Source organism: Salmo salar, chromosome ssa14 (assembly GCF_905237065.1).
Source record: "Salmo salar chromosome ssa14, Ssal_v3.1, whole genome shotgun sequence".
Lineage (NCBI taxonomy): Eukaryota > Metazoa > Chordata > Actinopteri > Salmoniformes > Salmonidae > Salmo > Salmo salar.
This window is the reverse complement of record NC_059455.1, coordinates 89,383,208-89,408,944: the sequence shown is the minus strand read 5'-3', so window position 1 is coordinate 89,408,944 and position 25,737 is coordinate 89,383,208. Positions and strand designations below refer to the sequence as shown.

Below are 25,737 nucleotides of genomic sequence, written 5' to 3'. Positions count from 1 at the left end.
CTGTATCTACCTCCATTAAATTTTTTACATTTTAGTCATTTAGCAGACGCTCTTATCCAGAGTGACTTACAGTAGTGAATGCATACATTTTTTCTCCGTACTGGTCCCCCGTGGGAATCTAACCCACAACCCTGGCGTTGCAAACACCATGCTCTACCAACTGAGCCACACGGGTTACCTCTTACCCCCTGCACATTGACTCGGTACTGGTAACCCTGCACATCGACTCGGTACTGGTACCCCTGCACATTGACTCGGTACTGGTACCCCTGCACATTGACTCAGTACTGGTACCCCTGCACATTGACTCGGTACTGGTAACCCTGCACATCGACTCAGTACTGGTACCCCTGCCCATCGACTCGGTACTGGTACCCATGCACATTGACTCGGTACTGGTACCCCTGCACATTGACTCGGTATTGGTACCCCTGCACATCGACTCGGTACTGGTACCCCTGCACATTGACTCGGTACTGGTACCCCTGCACATTGACTCGGTATTGGTACCCCTGCACATCGACTCGGTACTGGTACCCCTGCACATTGACTCGGTACTGGTACCCCTGCACATCGACTCAGTACTGGTCCCCCTGCACATCGACTCAGTACTGGTCCCCCTGCACATCGACTCAGTACTGGTCCCCCTGCACATCGACTCAGTACTGGTCCCCCTGCACATTGACTCAGTACTAGTACCCCTGCACATTGACTCGGTACTGGTCCCCCTGCACATTGACTCAGTACTGGTCCCCCTGCACATTGACTCAGTACTGGTCCCCCTGCACATTGACTCAGTACTGGTCCCCCTGCACATTGACTCAGTACCGGTCCCCTGCGTATATCGCCAAGTTATCATTACTCATTCTGTATTTATTCTTTGTGTTATTATTTTCTATTATTTCTCTTTTTTTCTCTCTGCATTGTTAGGAAGGGCCTGTCAGTAAGCATTTCACTATTAGTCTACACCTGTTGTTAACGAAGCATGTGACAAATAACATTTGATTTGATTTGATGTCAATGTTGGTAAAGATGCAGGACAAAGGTCTTGTCCAGTTATGTGACAGTACATGATGAGTGACCTTGCCTGAGAACGGACAACGTGTTATAGCCCCTCATAGCGCTCTCCTTTAGTCTTTCCTCAGTTTTGGCTCCGTGGGCTAATATGACCCTGACTCAGACAGACAACAGGGGTTTCTAACCCAGACAGTCACAATGTAACACATGTGAAAGAGCAGCGTTCAATTCCCTTCTCTGATGATGAAATTAGCTGATGGTCTGGAGTGGTTTGGAACGTGTCTACTTGTCCCTGAGAGTCCCTGGTGTCTGGTCTGTGTCTTGCTTTGCCACTTGATCTGCTACAGTCAGCTATGGTTTGGGGAGTACTGAGTCTTCCTTGGCTTCTACACAGTCAGCTAGGGTTTGGGGAGTACTGAGTCTTCCTTGGCTTCTACACAGTCAGCTATGGTTTGGGGAGTACTGAGTCTTCCTTGGCTTCTACACAGTCAGCTATGGTTTGGGGGTACTAGTCTTCTTCTTCTACACAGTCAGCTAGGGTTTGGGGAGTACTGAGTCTTCCTTGGCTTCTACACAGTCAGCTAGGGTTTGGGGAGTACTGAGTCTTCCTTGGCTTCTACACAGTCAGCTATGGTTTGGGGAGTACTGAGTCTTCCTTGGCTTCTACACAGTCAGCTAGGGTTTGGGGAGTACTGAGTCTTCCTTGGCTTCTACACAGTCAGCTAGGGTTTGGGGAGTACTGAGTCTTCCTTGGCTTCTACACAGTCAGCTAGGGTTTGGGGACTACTGAGTCTTCCTTGGCTTCTACACAGTCAGCTAGGGTTTGGGGAGGACTGAGTCTTCCTTGGCTTCTACACAGTCAGCTAGGGTTTGGGGAGTACTGAGTCTTCCTTGGCTTCTACACAGTCAGCTAGGGTTTGGGGAGTACTGAGTCTTCCTCTTATTAACTCCCCTGGTGTTTCTGCTCCATTTCAATGTTAAATGACATTCAACACGTGAGACAGGCGACAAACGCAACTGGTGAGCTTTGTGTGTATGCCTTGGTACATCGTTTCATATGAGAGCTAGTGTGTTGTTACCCAGGTGGTTCAGGGGGATTAGTGTGTGTGTGTGTGTGTGTGTGTGTGTGTGTGTGTGTGTGTGTGTGTGTGTGTGTGTGTGCTGTGTGTGTCTGTGTGTGTGTGTGTGTGTGTGTGTGTGTGTGTGTGTGTGTGTGTGTGTGTGTGTGTGTGTGTGTGTGTGTGAATGTTCAGATGCCTGCAGGACGTTGGGCACTGAAACACTCGTCTAAATTACCCCCACCACAAAACCACACACCAGCAAAGTACTCTCTCTCTCCCTCTCTCTCAGTCGCGTGATCATGTTTTTCCTGGATTGGGCTCCAGCTCTGTAGAGTATGAGTAGTGAGAGGAAGTCAGTATTTTTCGGTGAGTGCTGACACAGATTACACACACAAACACACACACACACACACACACACACACACACACACACACACACACACACACACACACACACACACACACACACACACACACACACACACACACACACACACACATCAGACATGACTAATTACGAGAAGCTTGCACAAGGCTTTCAGAAACACAGCCTAACACGGCCGTAAAATACCGCCAAACTATGTGCTCACTGGCACAAAACAACCACAGAGAAAGAGCTGAGCTACTAAACAGAACCAGATAGAATGAAGCCAACACCTTTTGAAGTACTTAGCACCCACACCTCCTTAGAACCCAGTGCTCAGAACCCACTTTATGGAACCTGGTGTTTGGAACCTAAACCTGGTCTAAGACACTATAATGATCAAAATACAAAGTTCTACCGAATTAGAACCAATCTGTTCAAATATATATGATTTTAAGTTGGTAAACAGTTCTCTTGAATAAAATGGGCAGCTTTAGCCAAACTCGATCAAAACAGTTTAGCGTCCAAGGCTTAACGAGGACGACTTGACGTATGTGGCAGTGTGGGCTCCTACTACTACTAAGTCCAAGACAAAGCTATAGTCCACCAGAAATAATATTAATAAAAACATTGTAGTGTACAGTAACACAAGTCTCCAACTACTAACGATCACACCAATGTGAGGTCATCATCCATCCTTCAGAATGTGCCAGAGTGAACTGTAAAGATGGAGAAGAGGATGTGACATGAAAGAGTGAAGGCTAGCCAGAGGGAGGATATGGAAGGAGGGTTGAGTAAAAGAGGGAGAGGGCGAAGACGAGCTAGGGGGAGTTTGTGGCTCAGGAAGGAGCCCTGCAGTGTGGGTTAACATGACTGGTTCTCTCGCTCCATGAGTTTAGCAGTTCTTTCTCTTCATTTTGTGGTGTAATTCTACCCCATTTTCGTGATATCCATTTGGTAGTTATTATGACCTTGTCTCAACTCCCCAAAGGGCTCGGGAGGGGCGAAGGTCGAGACATTTTTTTATTTTATCTTTATTTATACAATTTTTTTTCTCATTGAGATAATATCTCTTTTCTAAGAGAGACCTGGTAAATGCGTCCTCTGAAACATTTATTTATTTATTTTATTTCACCTTTATTTAACCAGGTAGGCAAGTTGAGAACAAGTTCTCATTTACAATTGCAATCTCAAGATAAAGCAAATCAGTTTGACACATAACAACACAGAGTTACACATGGAGTAAAACAAACATACAGTCAATAATACAGTAGAAAAATAAGTCTATATACAATGTGAGCAAATGAGGTGAGATAAGGGAGGTAAAGGCAAAAAAAGGCCATGGTGGCGAAGTACATACAATATAGCAAGTAAACATGACTTGCCATGTCACACTGTTTCTTAGCACACTGCTCGCTTAACCCGGAAGTCAGTCCTACCAATGTGTCGGAGGAAACACCATTGGACTGACAACAATGAGTCGTTAGAGCATGATGAGCCAAGGAAAGCCCCCCCCCCCCGGCTAAATCCTCCCATAACCCGGACGGCGCTGGGCCAATTGTAAGCTGACTTATGGCTCTCCCAGCCTGGGGTCAATGCAGTGCCTTATTAAACCACTGAGCCACTCGGGAGGCCATTCTCTCTCTTCTCTCTCTCTATTTGTTGCAAGTGAAGATCTATAAGGTGAGGGTGTGGTTATCCCTGTCTCTCTGCTTCCTGCTTTATGGAGGTGTAGTCCCTGTCTCTCTGCTTCCTGCTTTGTGGAGGTGTAGTCCCTGTCTCTCTGCTTCCTGCTTTATGGAGGTGTAGTCCCTGTCGCTCTGCTTCCTGCTTTATGGAGGTGTAGTCCCTGTCTCTCTGCTTCCTGCTTTATGGAGGTGCAGGCCCTGTCTCTCTGCTTCCTGCTTTATGGAGGTGTAGTCCCTGTTTCTCTGCTTCCTCCTTTATGGAGGTGCAGTCCCTGTCTCTCTGCTTCCTGATTTATGGAGGTGTAGTCCCTGTCTCTCTGCATCCTGCTTTATGGAGGTTAATCCTGTCTCTCTACTTCTTGCTTTATGGAGGTATTAATCCTGTCTCTCTGCTTCCTGCTTTGTGGAGGTGTAGTCCCTGTCTCTCTGCTTCCTGTTTGTGGAGGTGTTAATCCTGTCTTTCTTCTTCTTGGTTTATGGAGGTGTTGATCCTGTCTCTCTGTTACCTGGTTTATGGAGGTGTTGATCCTGTCTCTCTGTTACCTGGTTTATGGAGGTGTTGATCCTGTCTCTCTGTTACCTGGTTTATGGAGGTGTTGATCCTGTCTCTCTGTTACCTGGTTTATGGAGGTGTTGATCCTGTCTCTCTGTTACCTGGTTTATGGAGGTGTTGATCCTGTCTCTCTGTTACCTGGTTTATGGAGGTGTTGATCCTGTCTCTCTGTTACCTGGTTTATGGAGGTGTTGATCCTGTCTCTCTGTTACCTGGTTTATGGAGGTGTTGATCCTGTCTCTCTGTTACCTGGTTTATGGAGGTGTTGATCCTGTCTCTCTGTTACCTGGTTTATGGAGGTGTTGATCCTGTCTCTCTGTTACCTGGTTTATGGAGGTGTTGATCCTGTCTCTCTGTTACCTGGTTTATGGAGGTGTTGATCCTGTCTCTCTGTTACCTGGTTTATGGAGGTGTTGATCCTGTCTCTCTGTTACCTGGTTTATGGAGGTGTTGATCCTGTCTTTCTTCTTCTTGGTTTATGGAGGTGTTGAACCTGTCTCTCTGTTACCTGGTTTATGGAGGTGTTGATCCTGTCTCTCTGTTACCTGGTTTATGGAGGTGTTGATCCTGTCTCTCTGTTACCTGGTTTATGGAGGTGTTGATCCTGTCTCTCTGTTACCTGGTTTATGGAGGTGTTGATCCTGTCTCTCTGTTACCTGGTTTATGGAGGTGTTGATCCTGTCTCTCTGTTACCTGGTTTATGGAGGTGTTGATCCTGTCTCTCTGTTACCTGGTTTATGGAGGTGTGGGAATGTTCAGGCATTTCACGGACAGGTTTGGGATTTCAACCTACGTCCTTTCTTATCATTAGAGAGCTTCTAAATACCAGCAGAGGAATACAGAGAGGAGAAACAGGGAGGAGAGGAAACTGTCCCATTTACACACTCTTGGATGTATCCACTTTACGGTTCACATACGTACACACACATGTAGACAAGAGCATAAACACACCCACACACAGCTTCTTCTAGTGGTGGTTTCCCCTCTTGCACTTGATCCGTGTTGTGTAAATATTTGGTGGTGGTAACATGAGGATGAAGCAATCATTCCTTCCTTCTGGAAATTAAAGCAAACAGGTCCAGCTGTCACGAGCTATGACAGGTCAAACAAACGGCCAGCCAAAAACACGTTAGCCCAGACCCAGCCCTGGCACGGCCACTATAGCACCTGGGTGGGTCCAATAACACACACAGACACACATTCAGAAACACACATAAAGTAAGCACACACACACACACACACACACACACACACACACACACACACACACACACACACACACACACACACACACACACACACACACACACACACACACACACTAATCCATGGATGTTGCAGCTGGATGGGTTGAATAACATCCCTGGCTGACCTCTTGGCTCTCAACTTGGGCTCTTTAGTTTTGCACACTGGCAGTAGAGTTCTAATGTTAACCAGACTGACTCACTGGCAGTAGAGTTCTAATGTTAACCAGACTGACTCACTAGCAGTAGAGTTCTAATGTTAACCAGACTGACTCACTAGCAGTAGAGTTCTAATGTTAACCAGACTGACTCACTGGCAGTAGAGTTCTAATGTTAACCAGACTGACTCACTGGCAGTAGAGTTCTAATGTTAACCAGACTGACTCACTGGCAGTAGAGTTCTAATGTTAACCAGACTGACTCACTAGCAGTACAGTTCTAATGTTAACCAGACCGACCCATAGGCAGTAGAGTTCTAATGCTAACCAGACTGACTCACTGGCAGTAGAGTTCTAATGTTAACCAGACTGACTCGCTGGCAGTAGAGATCTAATGTTAACCAGACTGACTCACTGGCAGTAGAGATCTAATGTTAACCAGACTGACTCACTGGCAGTAGAGTTCTAATGTTAACCAGACTGACTCACTGGCAGTAGAGTTCTAATGCTAACCAGACTGACTCACTGGCAGTAGAGTTCTAATGTTAACCAGACTGACCCACAGGCAGTAGAGTTCTAATGCTAACCTGACTGACTCACTGGCAGTAGAGTTCTAATGCTAACCAGACTGACTCGCTGGCAGTAGAGATCTAATGTTAACCAGACTGACTCACTGGCAGTAGAGATCTAATGTTAATCAGACTGACTCACTGGCAGTAGAGTTCTAATGTTAACCAGACTGACTCACTGGCAGTACAGTTCTAATGCTAACCAGACTGACTCACTGGCAGTACAGTTCTAATGTTAACCAGACTGACTCACTGGCAGTAGAGTTCTAATGCTAACCTGACTGATTCACTGGCAGTAGAGTTCTAATGCTAACCAGACTGACTCACTGGTGGTAGAGTTCTAATGCTAACCAGACTGACTCACTGGCAGTAGAGTTCTAATGGTAACCAGACTGACTCACTGGCACTAGAGTTCTAATGTTAACCAGACTGACTCACTGGCAGTAGAGATCTAATGTTAACCAGACCGACCCATAGGCAGTAGAGTTCTAATGCTAACCAGACTGACTCACTGGCAGTAGAGTTCTAATGGTAACCAGACAGACTCACTGGCAGTAGAGTTCTAATGTTAACCAGACTGACTAACTGGCAGTAGAGTTCTAATGCTAACCAGACTGACTCACTGGCAGTAGAGTTATAATGCTAACCAGACTGACTCACTGGCAGTAGAGTTCTAATGGTAACCAGACTGACTCACTGGCAGTAGAGTTCTAATGCTAACCAGACTGACTCACTGGCAGTAGAGTTCTAATGCTAACCAGACTGACTCACTGGCAGTAGAGTTCTAATGCTAACCAGACTGACTCACTGGCAGTAGAGTTATAATGCTAGCTAGATATGTTCTGCATCGTCTGAGTATTGAGTATTATTTGTCATTTAGAGAATACGGTTTTGTTCTCTGGAATGACCAAAATCTAAACTCTTGTGATGTCAAGGGCATGAAGCCTCTTCACATGTGATCAAATGTAAACAAATTCAGCCAGCCAAGTACCAACCCCTACGCTACCACTGCTCTCTCTCTCTCTCTCTCTCTCTCTCTCTCTCTCTCTCTCTCTTTCTCTCTCTCTCTCTCTCTCTCTCTCTCTCTCTCTCTCTCTCTCTCTCTCTCCTCTCTCTCTCTCACTCTCTCTTCACCTCTCTCTCTCTCTCTCTCTCCACTCTCTCTCTCACTCTCTCTTCACCTCTCTCTCTCTCCACTCTCTCTTACTCTCTCTTCACCTCTCTCATCTCCCTCTCTCTCTCTCTCTCTGTCTCTCTTCATCTCTCTCTCCTCTCTCTCTCTCACTCTCTCTCTTTCACCCCTCTCCTCTCCTCTCTCTCTCTTCACCCCTCTCCTCTCCCTCTCTCTCTCTCTCTCTGCATCTCTTCACCTCTCTCCTCTCCTCTCCCCTCTCTCTCTCTCACACAGTCCAATGACCAAATAATCATGAATATCTCAACCACTCCTCTTCTCATTCTCTCCATTCCAGTTGCTAGCGGCTAAACCTGGAGCCTGGGAGTCTGATGACCATGCTGTTGGCTCCTGTCTGTGTGCTGCTGCTGCTGGGGGGCCGTGTCCTTGGAGGAGGCTACCCCCCCATGCCCCAGATGAAGTACATGCAGCCCATGATGAAGGGCCCTGTGGGACCTCCCTTCCGAGAGGGCAAGGGACAGTACCTCGGTGAGTGTGTGTGTGTGTGTGTGTGTGTGTGTGTGTGTGTGTGTGTGTGTGTGTGTGTGTGTGTGTGTGTGTGTGTGTGTGTGTGTGTGTGTGTGTGTGTGTGTGTGTGTGTGTGTGTGTGTGTGTGGTAAAGGTATGCGGGAAGCAGGAGGGAAGGTTTTCACTGATTACCCACTAGCTTAAGCCTGCATTGCAGCCTCTGCCTGCAGAAGCCACAGCCAGGATTGAATGCATATGAATGCTTAGATGTGGCTTACGGAAGCTCTGGTTCAGAAATATAGCAGAGAGAAGAGATGAGATGGGAGAGGAGGCCAAAGAGAAGGAGGATGGGAAAACAACTCAGAGGAGGTTCTGAAGAGCGATGCCAAGGCTGAACCATTTTAAGGTCTCTGAAGAACCATACAAAAATCCAAAACCAGAAATGTTTCGGAACTCCTGGACCGGAATTAAACAGCCCCGCTGTAGGGTTTTAATCCTTATTTATATATTTCCCACGGTGCCTTTTTGAGTGAATTTTAATCTTACCAGTACCACCCATGACTGTGTTTACTAGTGACAGAGACATGGTTGTTGCATTAATACATGTTTAGTGTTGTGGTCTTCACCAAGTGAGATCCTAAGTGTTGTTATTAAAATAAATTATTTAAGACAATATAATGTATATTTTATAAGGATTTCTTCTGAGGGCCTAGTTTTACTCTAATACAGTGGCCTGAAACTCATGGGTTACAGGCCACATCAGGCCTCCAAGTCACATTATGCTGCCTTGCAAAGTGATGTGTAATTCCTATTGGAATCGAGCAAGAGTGGGGATATCTAACAACTTGAATTATTATTCACCCGCAACCTGCATTAAGAATAATTGCCAGAGTTGGAAGACTAAGAAATGAGACTAACTTAAACATCTAAACTGGAACAACCATTTCAGTAACAAGTGCAATAAGTCCAAGTAACCGACTGGAATAGTTTAGAACGATATATGTTAATATTGAGTAGCATAAGATCAATTCATCAATCAATGTACATGCAAAAACATAGATATTGAAACAAACAATTCTACATATCAACCTCCAATAGAGCATGCTGGGAAATGTGTTAATGATGGCCGTGGTTTTGGTTCAACTGTGGTTATTAACACCAACACTGGGGTTCTTTTACACCACCGAGTTTTAATTTAACTGAACTGTTTGCAGTGTTAATTTAACTCTTGAATTAAACACCAGAAATTTTACACTGAAAATTCAACACTAGTTAATACTGGCCAATTTGCTGTGTGCTATGAAAGGGACATAGTGGCTTCCACACATTTCAAGAACCTTTTAGAATTTTGAAGAACCTTAGATGCCATATTTAGAACCCCGCATTTAACTCAAAGGTTATTTATCGGGCAAGAGTTCTCAGAGGAACCTTAAGTGCTGAGGAAGAACCATTTAAGAACATTTCTTTCTTTTCAGTGTACTAAAGGAGGGGATGGAGAGAGAAAGTGGATTGTTGGAAATAGGGATATTTTGATGATGATGAGCCAGAGAGAATGTTACATTCCCCAACAGTGAAAATGTACCTCTCTTCTAGGAAAACAGAGAGATAAATTAGATTAGAGAAAGAAGCCAACGCTCCCTGTATCTTTCATTGTCGACAGATAGAGTTCAAAGTTCAGCACTTTGATTACAATGGTTAGCATGTGTATTATAAAACTGTGGATGTAAGCAAGGTAATGATGCTCTTCCCTAACGTCTTACAGATAGTGAGGTCAGACAGAGTTCTCCCACTCTGTTCAACTCAATTGCCTCCCAAAAACAGTGCATTTGGAAAGTATTCAGACCCCTTAACTTTTTCCACATTTTGTTAGGTTACAGCCTTTTCTGAAATGAATTAAATATAAAAATGTCCTCATCAATCTACACACAATACCCCATAATGACAAAGCAAAAAAAGTTTTTTATACATATTTTGGAGACTTGTTTACATAAGTATTCAGGCCTTTGCTATGAGACTCGAAATTGAGCTCAGGTGCATCCTGTTTCCATTGATCATCCTTGAGATGTTTCTACAACTTGATTGGAGTCCATCTGTGGTAAATTCAATTGATTGGACATGATTTTGAAAGGCACACACCTGTCTATATGAGGTCCTACAGTTGACAGTGCATGTCAGAGCAAAAACCAAGCCACGAGATCAAAGGATTTGTCCGTGGAGCTCTGAAACAGGATTGTGTCGAGGCACAGATCTGTGGAAGGGAACCAAAATATGTCTGCAGCATTGAAGGTCCCCAAGAACACAGTGGCCTCCATCATTCTTAATTGGAAGAAGTTTGGAACCAACAAAACTCTTCCTAGAGCCGTCCGCCAGGGCAAACTAAGCAATCGGGGGAGAAGGGCCTTGGTCAGGGAGGTGACCAAGAAACCAATGGTCACTCTGACAGAGCTCCAGAGTTCCTCTGTGGAGATGGGAGAACCTTCCAGAAGGACCACCATCTCTGCAGCATTCCACCAATCAGGCCTTTATGGTAGAGTGGCCAGACGGAAGCCACTGCTCAGTAAAAGGCACATGACAGCCCGCTTGGAGTTTGCCAAAATGCACCTAAAGGACTCTCAGACCATGAGAAATAAGATTCTCTGGTCTGATGAAACCAAGATTGAACTCCTTGGCCTGAATGCCAAATGTCTGGAGGAAACCAAGCACCGCTCATCACCTGGCCAATACCATCCCTACGGTGAACCATGGGGGTGGCAGCATCATGCTGTGGGGATGTTTTTCAGCGGCAGGGACTGGCAGACTAGTCAGGATCGAGGCAAAGATGAACAGAACAAAGTACAGAGAGATCCTTGATGAAAACCCGCTCAGGACCTCAGACTGGGGCAAAGGTTCACCTTCCAACAGGACAGTGACCCTAAGCACACAGTCAAGACAACGCAGGAGTGGCTTCGGGACAAGTCTCTGAATGTCCTTGAGTGGCCCCGGACTTGAACCCGATTGAACATCTCTGGAGAGACCTGAAAATAGCTGTGCAGCAACGCTCCCCATCCAAATTAAGGAATACCTAGGATAGGATAAAGTAATCCTTCTAACCCCCCCCCCCCCCTTAAAAGATTTAGATGCACTATTGTAAAGTGGTTGTTCCACTGGATATTATAAGGTGAATGCACCAATTTGTAAGTCGCTCTGGATAAGAGCGTCTGCTAAATGACTTAAATGCAAATGTAAATGTAAACCTGACAGAGCTTGATAGGATCTGCAGAGAAGAATGGGAGAAACTCCCCAAATACTGGTGTGTCAAGCTTGTAGGGTCATAGCCAAGAAGACTCAAGGCTGTAATCGCTGCCAAATGTGCTTCAACAAAGTACTGAGTAAAGGGTCTGAATACTTATGTGAATGTCATATTTCAGTTATTTTTTATTTAATACATTAGCAGAAATGTCTAAAAACCATGTCTAAAAACCTGTTTTTGCTTTGTCATTATGGGGTATTGTGATGTCATTATGGGGTATTGTGATGTCATTATGGGGTATTGTGTGTAGATTGTTGTGGGGAGAAAAAGCAATTCAATCCATTTTAGAATAAGGCTGTAACGTTAAAAAATGTGGAAAAAGTGAAGGGGTCTGAATACTTTCCGAATGCACCATACCCTGCTTTGTTATAACAGTCTTCACCAGAATAGTACAGCGAGGGAAAAAAGTATTTAATCCCCTGCTGATTTTGTACGTTTGCCCACTGACAAAGAAATGATCAGTCTATAATTTTAATGGTAGGTTTATTTGAACAGTGAGAGACAGAATAACAACAAAAAAATCCAGAAAAACACATGTCAAAAATGTTATAAAATGATTTGCATTTTAATGAGGGAAATAAGTATTTGACCCCTCTGCAAAACATGACTTAGTATTTGGTGGCAAAACCCTTGTTGGCAATCACAGAGGTCAGACGTTGCTTGTAGTTGGCCACCAGGTTTGTACACATCTCAGGAGGGATTTTGTCCCACTCCTCTTTGCAGATCTTCTCCAAGTCATTAAGGTTTCGAGGCTGACGTTTGGCAACTCGAACCTTCAGCTCCCTCCTCAGATTTTCTATGGTATTAAGGTCTGTAGACTGGCTAGGCCACTCCAGGACCTTAATGTGCTTCTTCTTGAGCCACTCCTTTGTTGACTTGGCCGTGTGTTTTGGGTCATTGTCATGCTGGAATACCCATCCACGACCCATTTTCAATGCCCTGGCTGAGGGAAGGAGGTTCTCACCCAAGATTTGACGGTACATGGCCCCGTCCATCGTCCCTTTGATGTGGTGAAGTTGTCCTGTCCCCTTAGCAGTAGAGTCTCACTGCCTCTCCCAGACAGCCAGTAGCATCTCAATGCCTCTCCCAGACAGCCAGTAGCATCTCACTGCCTCTCACAGAGAGCCAGTACTATTGTTTGGATCAAGGAACCTCATGATCTATATAATCAGGACAAATATCCAAACATGGGTTCATAAGGAAAAACTACTAGTAGGACAAAATATCATCAGAAACGTTCACAAAAACCACCCACACAGAGAAGAAAAGAGTATATCCATTTCTCCCTCACCGACATCCAGGGTGTATATTTGATATGGAGGCCATCCCAGATCGAGACAGGACAGACACATATATTTGTGTAGTAAAGCCTTTGCCTTATTTGTCCTTGGTGGGCAGTAAAAAGACTGTGCGGAGACTATGCCTCTTTGCCTTCTCTGGGTCTAGTAGGACTTGGCCGGGGATCACTAGGTCTGATGAGGCTCTGATTGCCCACTGTTTTCTGAGCTCCGCTGGGTTCCGCTAGGCCCTGCACGGTGTGTGTGTGTGTGTGTGTGTGTGTGTGTGTGTGTGTGTGTGTGTGTGTGTGTGTGTGTGTGTGTGTGTGTGTGTGTGTGTGTGTGTGTGTGTGTGTGTGTGTGTGTGTGTGTGTGTGTGTGTGTGTGTGTGTGTTAGACTCTGGTAGGCCTTGTTCCTCCCACCATCTGGTTGCCGTTACCACTGTTTTTTACTTTAGACAGTCAGGCACTGTGTTTGTATTTTAGTCCCCAACAACTGGATGTTCTGGTTTTCAAGGGAAATGGAAAGAAAGCCTGTGACGGGACTTCCACTTTTGGACGTTAAAGGTGCAATATGCAGAAATTGCTCTGCCATTTCCTGTTTGCAAAAATGTGAATAGTTCTCTTAATTTCAGTTGATGTGAGAAAACAAGCAATGTATAGTGTAGAGCAGTGGTCACTAACTGGTCGATCGTGATCGACTGCTCAATCTCCAAGACAATCCTAGTCGATCTCCAAACAAGTCTATAAAAAACCTAACGATAAAGCCTTGCGTTCATGTTAAAAAAAAATGGTTGCGCGTTTTTGGCGGAAGGCAGCCATAGCGCCGGGAAGGCAAAGTGTTCCCATTTTGAACCATTTCATGTGTCAACGCTGCTCCCTCGCTCCTCTCAGACTGACCATCAGATGCAGGCCATCAGTCCAGTAAAAAAAAAAAGCAAATTATCACTCAGCTGTGCCTCACAAGTAAAACAACAAATTATCTATTACCTTTGTGATCACATTCCTACAATTTTTTTATATAATTTCAAAATGGTCTGAGAAGAACAACATTTGCAAGTCAACTATAGCCAATATGCAGTAATAATGTATTGGGCCTATAGCTTACTGCACAAACCTCATTGCTACATAATTGTTTTTAATTGGTTAATGTTGTATATGCTTACATTTCATATTTAAAAGAAATCTGAGCAGTAGATCTCGGCTTGTATTTTGACTCAGAAAGTGATCTTGGTTGGTGACCGCTGGTGTATCGAGTCATTGTACCATCTAAACCGCGATAAAATATATTTTCAAAAACCCCAAATATTTAATTTTCAACTGTTTGAAGTTGGTGTACTAAACCAAAAGCAAAAAGATGATAAAACAAACCTTAAGAACAGGAAGTATAGAAACAGCGCACATAGAACAGATCTACCACTTCATAGACTTCCTTCTAACGATGATGACAGATCTATAACTCACAATACTATGTGAATTTGATCGGGTAGCACAAAACGTTACATATTGCAGCTTTAACAAGACGCCACTCCATCTTAACTCCTCCTCCACATTTACTGGACAGGTTGAACAGCAGAAGAGAACCTCCCTGAACAGTTTTTTTATCTTCTCGTCAAGACCAGTATGTAGGGGATCTGTACTTAACAAGAATATATAAGCAACATGTAAAGTGTTGGTATCATGTTTCATGAGCTGAAATAAAAGATCCCAGAAATGTTCCATAAGCATTAAAACCTTATTTCTCAAAAATGTTGTGCACAAATTTGTTTACATCTCTGTTAGCGAGCATTTGTCCTTTGCCAAGATAATCCATTCACCTGACAGGTGTGGCACATCAAGAAGCTGATTAAATAGCATGATCATTACGCAGGTACACTTTGTGCTGGGGAGAGTAAAAGGCCACTCTAAATGTGCCGTTTTGTCAAACAACACAATGCCACAGATGTCCTGTTTTGAGGGAGTGTGCAATTGGCATGCTGACTGCAGGAATTTCCACCAGAGCTGTTGCCAGAGAATGTAATGTTCATTTCTTTACCATAAGCTGCCTTCAACGTCATTTTAGGGAATATGGCAGTATGTCCAACCGGCCTCACAACCGCAGACCATGTGTAACCACGCCAGCCCAGGGCCTCCACATCCGGCTTCTTCACCTGTGGGATCGTCTGAGACCAGCCACCTGGACAGCTGATGAAACTGTGGGTTTGCACAACCAAATAATCTCTGCACAAACTGTCAGAAATCGCCTCAAGGAAGCTCATCTGCGTGCTCGTCATCCTCACCAGGGTCTTGACCTGACTGCAGTTCGGCCTCGTAACCGACTTCAGTGGGCAAATGCTCACCATTGATGGCCACTGGCACGCTGGAGAAGTGTGCTCTTCACGAATTAATCCCAGTTTCAACTGTACTGGGCAGATGGCAGACAGCATGTATGCGTTGTGTGGACGAGCGGAATGCTGATGTGAACATTGTGAACAGAGTGCCCCATAGTGGCGGTGGGGTTAAGGTATGGGTAGGCATAAGCTACAGACAACAAACACAATTGCATTTTATCGATGGCAATTTGAATCCACAGAGATACCATGACGAGATCCTGAGGCCCATTCTCATGCCATTCATCCACCGCCATCACCTCATGTTGCAGCATGATAATGCACGGCCCCATGTTGCAAGGATCTGTACACCATTCCTGGAAGCTGAAAACTTCCCACTTCTTCCGTGGCCTGCATACACACCAGACATATCCCCATTTGAGCAAGCTTGTGATGCTTTGGACCGACGTGTACGACAGCGTGTTGCAATTCCGGCCAATATCCAGCAACTTCGCACAGCCATTGAATAGGAATGGGATAACATTCCACAGGCCACAATCAACAGCCTGATCAACTCTATGTGAAGGAGATGTGTTGCACTGCATTAGGCAAATGGTGGTCACACCAGATACTGACTGGTTTTCTGATCCACGCCCCTACTTTTTTTTTAAGGTATCTGTGACCAACAAATGCATATCTGTATTCCCAGTCATGTGAAATCCATAGATTAGGGTCTAATGAATTTATTTCAATTGACTGATTTTCTTATTTGAACTAACTCAGTAAAATCTTTGAAATTGTTGCACGTTGCGTTTATTTGTGTTCAGTTTATTTTACGCCGGCTACATTAAGTTAGTGAGTGAGAGGGAGAAGAGGCGAAAGAAAGTGAGAGAGAGAGAGAGAGAGAGAGAGAGAGAGAGATAAAGAGAGAGCATCGGATTCAATTGATGTTTGTGAATGAATTTCTCCGCCAATGCCTCCAGCCCTCCCTCCCTCTCAATTCAATTCAAATGACTTTATTTTACTATCTCTCTCTCTCTCTCTCTGTCTGTTGTGACGTAATGTGTTAGCAAGAGTGCTTGTAGGCATGTGCGTGTCACAATGTTTTCCCCCACAGTGGAGCTAAATAAACAGTAGCTTAACGACCAGCGGTTTCTCTGTCAGCTTCCCATAACCAAACACAGAGGCGCAACTTTGGTTTCAGACGTGGGGGGGACAATTTAACCCCCCAAAATCATTACTTTTTTGGGGGTCGGATAAACACTTCAAACAGCCTGCCCGACCACTCGGAGGCGTCCGCATGGTCCTAAAGCACACAGTTGCCGTGTTTTGTATCACATTCCAATGATAAAACTGGGGGGGACAGAAATCCAGTGAAAGTTGCGCCCCTGACCAAACATGACCCTAGCTACTGCATTTACCATATTCTTTGTCGAGTGCCTTTTGTGCCGAGAGTCACTCAACATATTCTAGATCAGTACATTCTATGGGGGACAAGGGCCACTAGCTGCCTCACAACAAGTTCCTTTCATGACAGGCACATTTTCAATAACTCACCATGAAACAACGATTGAAAAAATCATATTCCAGCATTCAAAATCGAAGAAAATTCCGTAGGAGGATGTCAAATCAAATCAAAGTGTATTTGTCACGTGCGCCAAATACAACAGTGAAATGCTTACTTACAGACCAACCAACAGTGCAGTTTTTAAAGTAAAAAATAGGTATTAGGTGAACAATAGTTAAGTAAATAAATAAAAACAACAGTAAAAAGACAGTGAAAAATAACAGTAGCGAGGCTATATACAGTAGCGAGGCTATAACAGTAGCGAGGCTATATACAGGCACCGGTTAGTCAGGCAAATTGAGGTAGTATGTACATGTAGGTATGGTTAAAGTGACTATGCAAATATGATAAACAAAGAGTAGCAGTAGCGTAAAAGAGGGGTTGGCGGGTGGTGGGTGGCGGGACACAATGCAGATTGTCCGGGTAGCCAATGTGCGGGGGCACCGGTTAGTGGGGCTAATTGAGGTAGTACGTTCATGAATGTATAGTTAAAGTGACTATGCATATATGATAAACAGAGAGTAGCAGCAGCGTAAAAGAGGGGTTGGGGGGGTATAATGCAAATAGTCCATTTGATTACCTGTTCAGGAGTCTTATGGCTTGGGGGTAAAAGCTGTTGAGAATCCCTTTGGTCCTAGACTTGGTGCTCCAGTACCGCTTGCCATGCGGTAGTAAAGAGAACAGTCAATGACTGGGGTGGCTGGGGTCTTTGACAATTTTTAGGGCCTTCCTCTGACACCACCTGGTGTAGAGGTCCTGGATGGCAGGCAGCTTAGCCCCAGTGATGTACTTGGCCGTGCGCACTACCCTCTGTAGTGCCTTGCGGTCGGAGGCCGAGCAGTTGCCATTCCAGGCAGTGATGCAACCAAACCAGTCAGGATGCTCTCGATGTTGCAGCTGTAGAACCTTTTGATGCCAAATATTTTTAGTTTCCTGAGGGGGAATAGGTTTTGTCGTGCCCTCTTCACGACTGTCTTGGTGTGTTTGGACCGTTCTAGTTTGTTGGTGATGTGGACAGCAAGGAACTTGAAGCTCTCAACCTGCTCCACTACAGCCCTGTCGATGAGAATGGGGGTGTGCTCGCTCCTCCTTTTCCTGTAGTTCACAGTCATCTCCTAAGATTCCTATGTCCATGAACCTATGATGTTGGCTACCTTTGTCCATTCCTATGTCTATGAAGATACTTTACCTGAAGTTTTGACATGAGATGGATCCTATGCCAGCATAAAGGAGACCTATACCCTGCTTTTAGAGTTCATCGATGGATGGGATCAACAAGTGGTAGCCTACATCAGCCATTCTGGACACACATCTATTCTAATATGGATTCATACTTCTTGTTGTCTTTCTATGGCTTGTGGAGCAATGTGTAAATGGCAAGCGGCTACCACCACCTATTGGCCATGAGACTAAATTGCATTGGTATTACCTCTTCCACAATTGCAATAAGTGGAAAATCAAGACACTTCAGTATTGCTCAATAGTTATTGCCTTTATTTGAGTTAATTTAAGTAAAAAATTGCCAGCAATTCAACAGAAATTCCTATCTACTTTTTTTTGATGATGTTTAATAAGTGTATGTCATAAACTATAAAAAATAAAGAGAGTCGCACACTCCATATATAAACTCCCAGTAATTATTGGGTAAATCACCAACATTTCGGCATTACTGTGCCGTCTTCATGGTGGGAGTTTATATATGGAGTGTGCGACTCTCTTTATTTTATATCGTTTATAGTTTATTTGCCGTTATCCAACACCTCCACACAAAATAATTGTTCTGGGTATGCGCCAGCTAATGTTTTTTATTCTAATAAGTGCATGTCAAAATATAAATGTATCATCAACAATGACAGGACAGACGAATGGGATAATTGCTGTTGTCAAATCCATGTGCCCAGTTCTACAGTCCCGGTGGCTACTTAATGGTGTTTCCTTAACCCTCACACCAAACCAAGTGTTGATCTAAGATACTGTAACTCAAAGCTTGTCAGAATAAAAAACTGTTCAGTCTCGCTTCCAGTTTTTTTTTCTTCTTTAGCCAACTTCCTACTAGATCAGCTAGTCCAACATTCGACACCCTAAAGGAAAACCTAACCTGGGTACTGTTCCTGAATTCCCTGCATCATTGTCTTGACAAACAAAACTAATTAGACAATGACATGAATTTGGCAATGCAGATGCACACTGGCACTAATGTAGAACCATAACTATACAGTATTCACTGTAGCATATCCATATCTATACAGTATTCACTGTAGCATATCCATACCTATACAGTATTCACTGTAGCATATCCATATCTATACAGTATTCACTGTAGGTTTTTCAATTCAGTTTACTCTGACTTGAACGGAATGCCTCTTTCAATCAACTGTAAAATCAATTATAGGTTCTTGCAAATCCAGGGTTATTGAGTGCTGTCTTAAGGACATATTTACAAAGATTTTGTTCATCTATTTACAGAGCCAAGTCACTGACTAAAGAAAAAAAATGCAAACTGGGGCTATGTCCCAAACAGCACCTTATTTACCTTAGGGCCCTGGTCAAATGTAGTGCACTATATAGGGAATCTGGGACGCATTTGAGATGTCATTTGGGACGCAACCATGGAAATGTTTCATTTTTCAAAATTTAAGATACATTTTGTAAGATAATGAAAGGGGATGAACAGATAATCAAATGATCTTCCATTTTCTCCTACAGACATGCCACCCATGATGGACGTAAAGGGCGAGCCAGGGCCCCAAGGTAAACCTGGACCTAGAGGCCCAACTGGGCCCTCAGGACTTCCGGGAAAACCAGGACTGGGGAAACCAGGTCTCAATGGCCAGCCTGGCCTTCAGGGGCCTCCAGGCTTTCCGGGCATTGGGAAGCCAGGACTTCCGGGTCTCCCAGGAAAGGGGGGAATTAAGGGGATGCCTGGGAATAATGGAGAGGTTGGACTCCGGGGTGAACCAGGTCCCAGAGGACTTCCAGGTCAACCAGGTCTCCCCGGGCCAGCTGGCCTGTCTCTTAATGGCAAACCTGGCCTTCCCGGTGGGAGGGGAGAACCTGGGTCTCGTGGAGAACCAGGACAGAAAGGTGGGCCTGGAAATCCTGGGGAGCGTGGACTCAAGGGAGAGAATGGCAATGGGAATCCTGGATTGCCAGGAACCAGGGGCCCCATTGGGCTCAGGGGCCCCCCAGGGCCAGCTGGTAATCAGGGCATGGGAAAACCAGGACTTGACGGGCTTCCTGGTCCTTCTGGGCCTAAAGGGGACCAGGGGCTCCCAGGAGGAATAGGAGAGCCAGGGGAGGCTGGCGGTCCAGGGCTGCAAGGCCAGCCTGGACCCATCGGATTGGGAAAGCCTGGTAATGATGGATTGCCTGGAGGACCCGGTCCACTTGGGCCGAAAGGTGAGCCAGGACAGAGAGGTTCTCCAGGGTTTCCTGGAGGTCCTGGCTACGGCAAACCTGGTCTACCAGGGATAAAGGGAGACAAGGGCCTTTTCGGGGGACCAGGTGTCCCTGGAGCTAAGGGAGAGCCTGGGATGGAGGGACAGCCAGGAGACATGGGCCCAGATGGAAAGCCAGGACCACCAGGAATACAGGGCCCCATGGGGCTTTCAGGAAAACACGGCATGCCCGGCCTGAAGGGAGAGTTGGGTCCGCAGGGGCATCCAGGTCTGCCAGGGATCAGAGGGGACCAGGGTCCCGGTGGTATGTCTGGAAAACCAGGCATTCCTGGAGACAAAGGGCTCCCGGGCCCTAACGGGGCTATCGGAAAACCTGGGCCCAAAGGCGAGGCGGGGCACATAGGCCTGCCAGGAAACCCAGGTCTTTTAGGCAATCCTGGACCAAAAGGGGAGCTTGGGTTCGTTGGGTCTCCAGGACCAAGAGGCCAGTCTGGAATCCCCGGTCTGCAGGGGCCTTCAGGGCCAATGGGACCACAGGGTATCCCAGGTCTGAAGGGCGAACCTGGGCTGCCGGGTCTTCCAGGTCTGGGCAAGCTCGGAGAAAAAGGAGTTCCAGGTCCCCAAGGTCCCCCAGGAAAGCCAGGTAACTCTGGACTCAACGGCAACCCCGGCCCTCCTGGGCCACCCGGGCCCCCTGGCCCTGCAGGAAACGGACAAACCGGGGTGGCTGGGCTAACGGATTCAGGGCTGGGTGGGGACGAGGTACCAGACGAGAGGAACGGAAAACCACTGTTTGGCCGTGCAGATCTCTCCGCCACCCTGGCACCCGCGTTTACCGCCATCCTCACTACAGCCTTCCCTCCCTCTGGGATGCCCATCAAGTTCGACAGGACCCTGTACAACGGGCAGAATGCCTACAACCCTGCCACCGGTATATTCACCAGCCCCATGCCTGGCGTCTACTACTTTGCCTACCACGTGCATGTAAAGGGACTCAGTCTGTGGGTGGCGCTGTACAAGAACTATGTTCCAGCTACATACACCTATGACGAGTACAAGAAGGGCTACATGGACCAGGCGTCCGGTAGCGCCGTCCTTGAGCTGAAGGAGAACGACCAGGTGTGGATGCAGATGCCCTCGGATCAGGCTAATGGGCTCTACTCCACCGAATACATCCACTCGTCCTTCTCAGGGTTCCTGCTCTGTCCCACATAACGGCCTGCTAGTCAACTATCACCTAGGGTGCCTTCTGATGTCCCTATATCATAACACCGGCAGCCATAACAGAATAACACCACCTGTATAATGTTATCATCAACAACATCAACAACGACAGGAAAAGACGTTGCGAATGGAAGATGGAGAATTAAAAAGCAGGAGAAGGATACTTCATGCTGTGCTCTGTTTTTATCTCTTTCTTTAAAATGTCAGTTTTTTTTTTTTTATGTGTTTGTTTTTTTAGCTTATATTATTATAATTATTATTATTGTCATAATTGTTATTATTATTATTATTATTATTTGTCATCGTTGTCTGTATTGTTGTTGTTTATTGGATTCAGACTATTAAGTGCCTTACTTTGTCTAAGTAACAGTTATTATGCTGCGTTATAACTAATTGGGAAGGTGGTAAATACCAGTTGGATGCAATCACGTGCTTTGAGCTCATTGAGAAACGCCGATTGGCTAACAGCTATCGTGCTTGTAAAATATTATAGTGTTTTAAAACCATATTAATAGCTTGCTTTTTATAAATAATGTTTTGCTGTTGCATTTAACTGCCATAAATGCTGTTATCATTTCCTTAGTAGGTGACATTGGAGGTCAGCATGTGGGAGAAGTCGGAGCTCAGCGATGATAGACGAGTTTCCCATTAGTAATTACCAGTTAGAGGAGCGTTCAAGTCGATTTTTCCTAGTCGTATGTGGTAAATACCACCTTCCCACCTGGTTGTGAACGTAGCATTAGACCTACCCATGTGACTGCACATCCTACCCAAATGCTCTGACATCAGTAGGATGAAATCTTCGGACCCTGGGGCTCTGATTGGTTCCCCTGGCTGCAGTCACTTCCTGCACAAAAACCTCCCATTTCCTTCCGTGTGCACTTCCTTCCTATTTAAATCAATATTTCACATAAAGATGTACCATTACACATACAGTATGAAGAGTATATTCAATAAACAATCCCTTACGTGAAATAATATCCCAAACTTTCACTTGACTTTTTTTTTTTTTTAATACCTGTTATAGGGATCGATGGATCATTGTTTATCAGTATGCTCTGATGTTTTGACAGTCAACTTCCAGTTGTCTGTCGGGTGCTAATTTCCTGGTTCTATGAGAGGCCGGTGCTGAAAGCATTGCTGGTCATACTAGAAGCTGACGGTTTTGGATCATGGCTATTTCTTGATCAATAAGAAGTCATTGCTCTATCCAACTTGTGTAAGATCCACACAAAGCAGGGAACACATAGAGATAGCAGTATTAAAAATCCAAAAGTAACCATGCTTTCCCCCTTTTTCCTCTTCTTTGAAAAAGCATCAAAATCCAAACCAGTAACCTAAAGAATTATAAATACTGTATATAGAACACATTAAATAGACAAATAAATAAATCTATGAATAAATGTGTAAGTTAATCATTATATTAATAAATACATTATGCGTCAGCTAATAGACAGAAATTGTGGGCCAAATGCATTAGGATCAGTGCCATGTTTCCCTGCATGGATCCATTCTGTGGGTATTCCCATTTACCACCTGCATTGCAGCTCCCATGTCACCCTAATTACGTGCTCTATGGCACACACATATTGATGACATCACTGCTTCTTGTGTCCGCTAACGCCATGGCTGTGGCCGAGCAATCAATGCCCTAGTACCTTTCACATTAACATTTAGAGTGAACGTTCTGAGGGATAGCTCACATTAAAAGCCTCATTCTGTCTACAAACTACACAGCACATCACAACTACAAATCACATTAACAACTGGCCAAAGGCCATCCAACCTGTTTCTACAGAATAACCCTTTCAAGGTTCAGATGAAACCCAATGGGTGCATTGGGTGCAATTCAAATGATCTTACACAACACTCCCAGTATTTGGTGCTATAGTTATTATCTCATTGTGATGATAAACGTACAGTAACAATGTATAATCCTCCATAAGCCTCAGTATAACATAAAGGCTATACATTCATTTTCCACCTAAAGATACATCCACAACTAAAATGGTTTGTCCATTGCTTGGTTAAATGGAACATCTGATGTTGCCGCAGTATATTCCTAGCAGAAGTTTTCTGACAGAATAAGAAAGAAGGTTAACTTTCGGAAATGACCATGCATGAATCTCCATAATAAGTATATATATATAGAGAGAGAGAGAGAGAGCGAGAGAGACCGACAGAGAGGGAGGGAGCGAGAGAGAGGCCCTGTGGTTGTGAAATTGTTATTGCATAACAGTTAACATGGCTCTGTTATTTCTGGGAGAAACGGTGGGACAAAGGTGAGAAGGGTGTTTGCTGTGTGAGTTCTCCTAGTGCAGTACAGTGTTTCTGTCTGTATCTATTTTTTAACTCCCAGCCGTTAACACTTCACCTGGGTGAAAGATGAACTGCAAAGACCATGGAACATGCTTTCTTAGTCATGCACTTCTAGCTAATATTCCACCACAGTTTTGAATTGAAGATCTGATGTGGTTCAAATAGGACATGTGTGTCATCATGAAGGTGACCTAAATGTATATGTATGGTCCTATAGCTTGGGCAATGTCGCAAAGAGAAGAATTTGGTTTGGTAGTAGTAGTGGGCTACACATCATGCAAAGAGGAGAAACGTCAAATAGACACGTGGGAAATGTATTCAAAGTAAGACGACAGTAATGTTGGTATAAAAACATGAAGGTTGACATGGGAGAATCTGGGAAGGAATGAACGGGACAATCTATCGTGAAGACCTTCATTTTCCAGTGACCTTGGACTCAAGGTTATATGATACAGTATATCACACTTCCTTGCTGTAAATTCAACGTAGGGGCATCATATAGTGTTTCCATCTTTAGATATATTTACTATTGGTCATCAATGGTGAGAATACACCATTTCGACTGCCCTGATGCTATTCATGGTGGATATAGCAGAATGGTAGGTAGCACCCATTTATTTTCCTAGATTTTGAGTTCTCTTTCTGTAACACTACTCAAAAGTAGAAGTTGTATTCAGATTGAGAGCCTGATGCCAACATTCAATCAAAATGGTTATCCAGGTTCCTGTGGTAAATAAGAAGAATAATGAATGTAGGGATATTGCTCTGTTGTCTGCATATTAATACAATTGCTGTATAGCTGTGTCTAAAGAAATATGTTTTTGAAATGTCCTGGAGAAACGGTCATCGGTTTTGACTGACTAGAGCCTCATGTCTCACGTTCAGTATTTTAAGTTTATCCAATGCATTCTCACTAGTCTCTGTGCCCCTAATCCTCTCATCAGAACCTGAACATACCTTAAGCAAAGTTTGTGTATCATTATTGTTGTGTAAGTCTACTAGACAATTCAAGACTTGTTCTTGTTATGTACTGTATATCAGACATTTGGAAAGCCATTTTTGAGTGGCGTGGTCGGATAGACTGTTACTCTCCTTTTGTCTATTCCTTGTCATAGACAATGTCACTTGGTTTCAGAGCTTGCAGTGTGTGCAAATCATTTTCCCCAAATGTACTGCCTTGATCATAAACTGATTAGACTTGTTTTCTACTCAATGATAAAAAAAACTATATATATATATATATATATATATATAAAAATATGCCTTGCTTCGGTTTTAAGGGATATTTGTTTGTTATAGTTTGGAGATAGATACAAATGGGCATTTTAATTTGCTCATGACCTTAATGAAGATGTATTTATACATTTGTGATAATTTAACAGTAACGCCAAAACCGCCCACCAAAGCCTAGATGGTATAAATGGTATTTAACAGCATTGAACGAGATCATTTAGAACACCTAGTTAGCATTCTAGCATTGTTCATGAAGGATTATTTTTGTGGATTTAAAAAAATATGTTTTTTTTGTATAATGTACAATGTATCAACCTATAGGATTGTTTGTCTTATACATGGCTATTGTGTGCCCTCTATGCAATAGAATATGGGTATAAAATGCACTCTTTTGATTGAAAATGTTTTGTCTGCTTATACAAAATCTACAGTACTTGATTGTATTGATACCAAATCAATAAATACTTTATTGTATATCTGGGTTGATTTTTCTAGATTCCACATCCATGTGAAACACACATCATATTTGGTTACAGGGAGTATTGGTAGTGTATGCTTACTGTGTCTGGGGCTTAGTATAAAAGACTGTACATAGGCTATCCAATTTGCTCTCAGAATGGTATGTACTGTACCAATGAAGATATAGGCCTCAAGTCACTCTGGAGAATAACCAGTAATGTGTATGGTGTCTTACCTAGAAGAGAGCCACCTGATGGTATCAATGTTCCATGGTCTGGTAACGACTTCACTAGACTGAGCAAAACAACCACATCTACATCCATCAAACAGACTGTGTGTGTTTTTACCTATCACACACACACACACACA

At 44.3% G+C, this 25,737-nt stretch overlaps 1 protein-coding gene across 3 annotated transcripts in view; it reads left to right on the top strand.

Moving 5' to 3' along the window:
• The window catches only part of LOC106570550 (collagen alpha-2(VIII) chain), an 84,689-nt gene extending 59,306 nt beyond the window's left edge, over positions 1-25,383 (top strand). For 2 of the 3 annotated variants that reach the window (XM_014142995.2, XM_014142994.2), the window contains 2 exons: positions 8,124-8,314; positions 19,442-25,383. In XM_014142995.2, coding sequence (XP_013998470.1) covers positions 8,158-8,314; positions 19,442-21,348 — 2,064 coding nt within the window. In that variant the 5' untranslated portion in view covers positions 8,124-8,157 and the 3' untranslated portion in view covers positions 21,349-25,383. The remainder of the gene's footprint in view (positions 1-8,123; positions 8,315-19,441) is intronic. The other variant, XR_006759006.1, reaches the window with a different exon arrangement.
• The last annotated feature ends 354 nt before the right edge of the window (positions 25,384-25,737 follow it).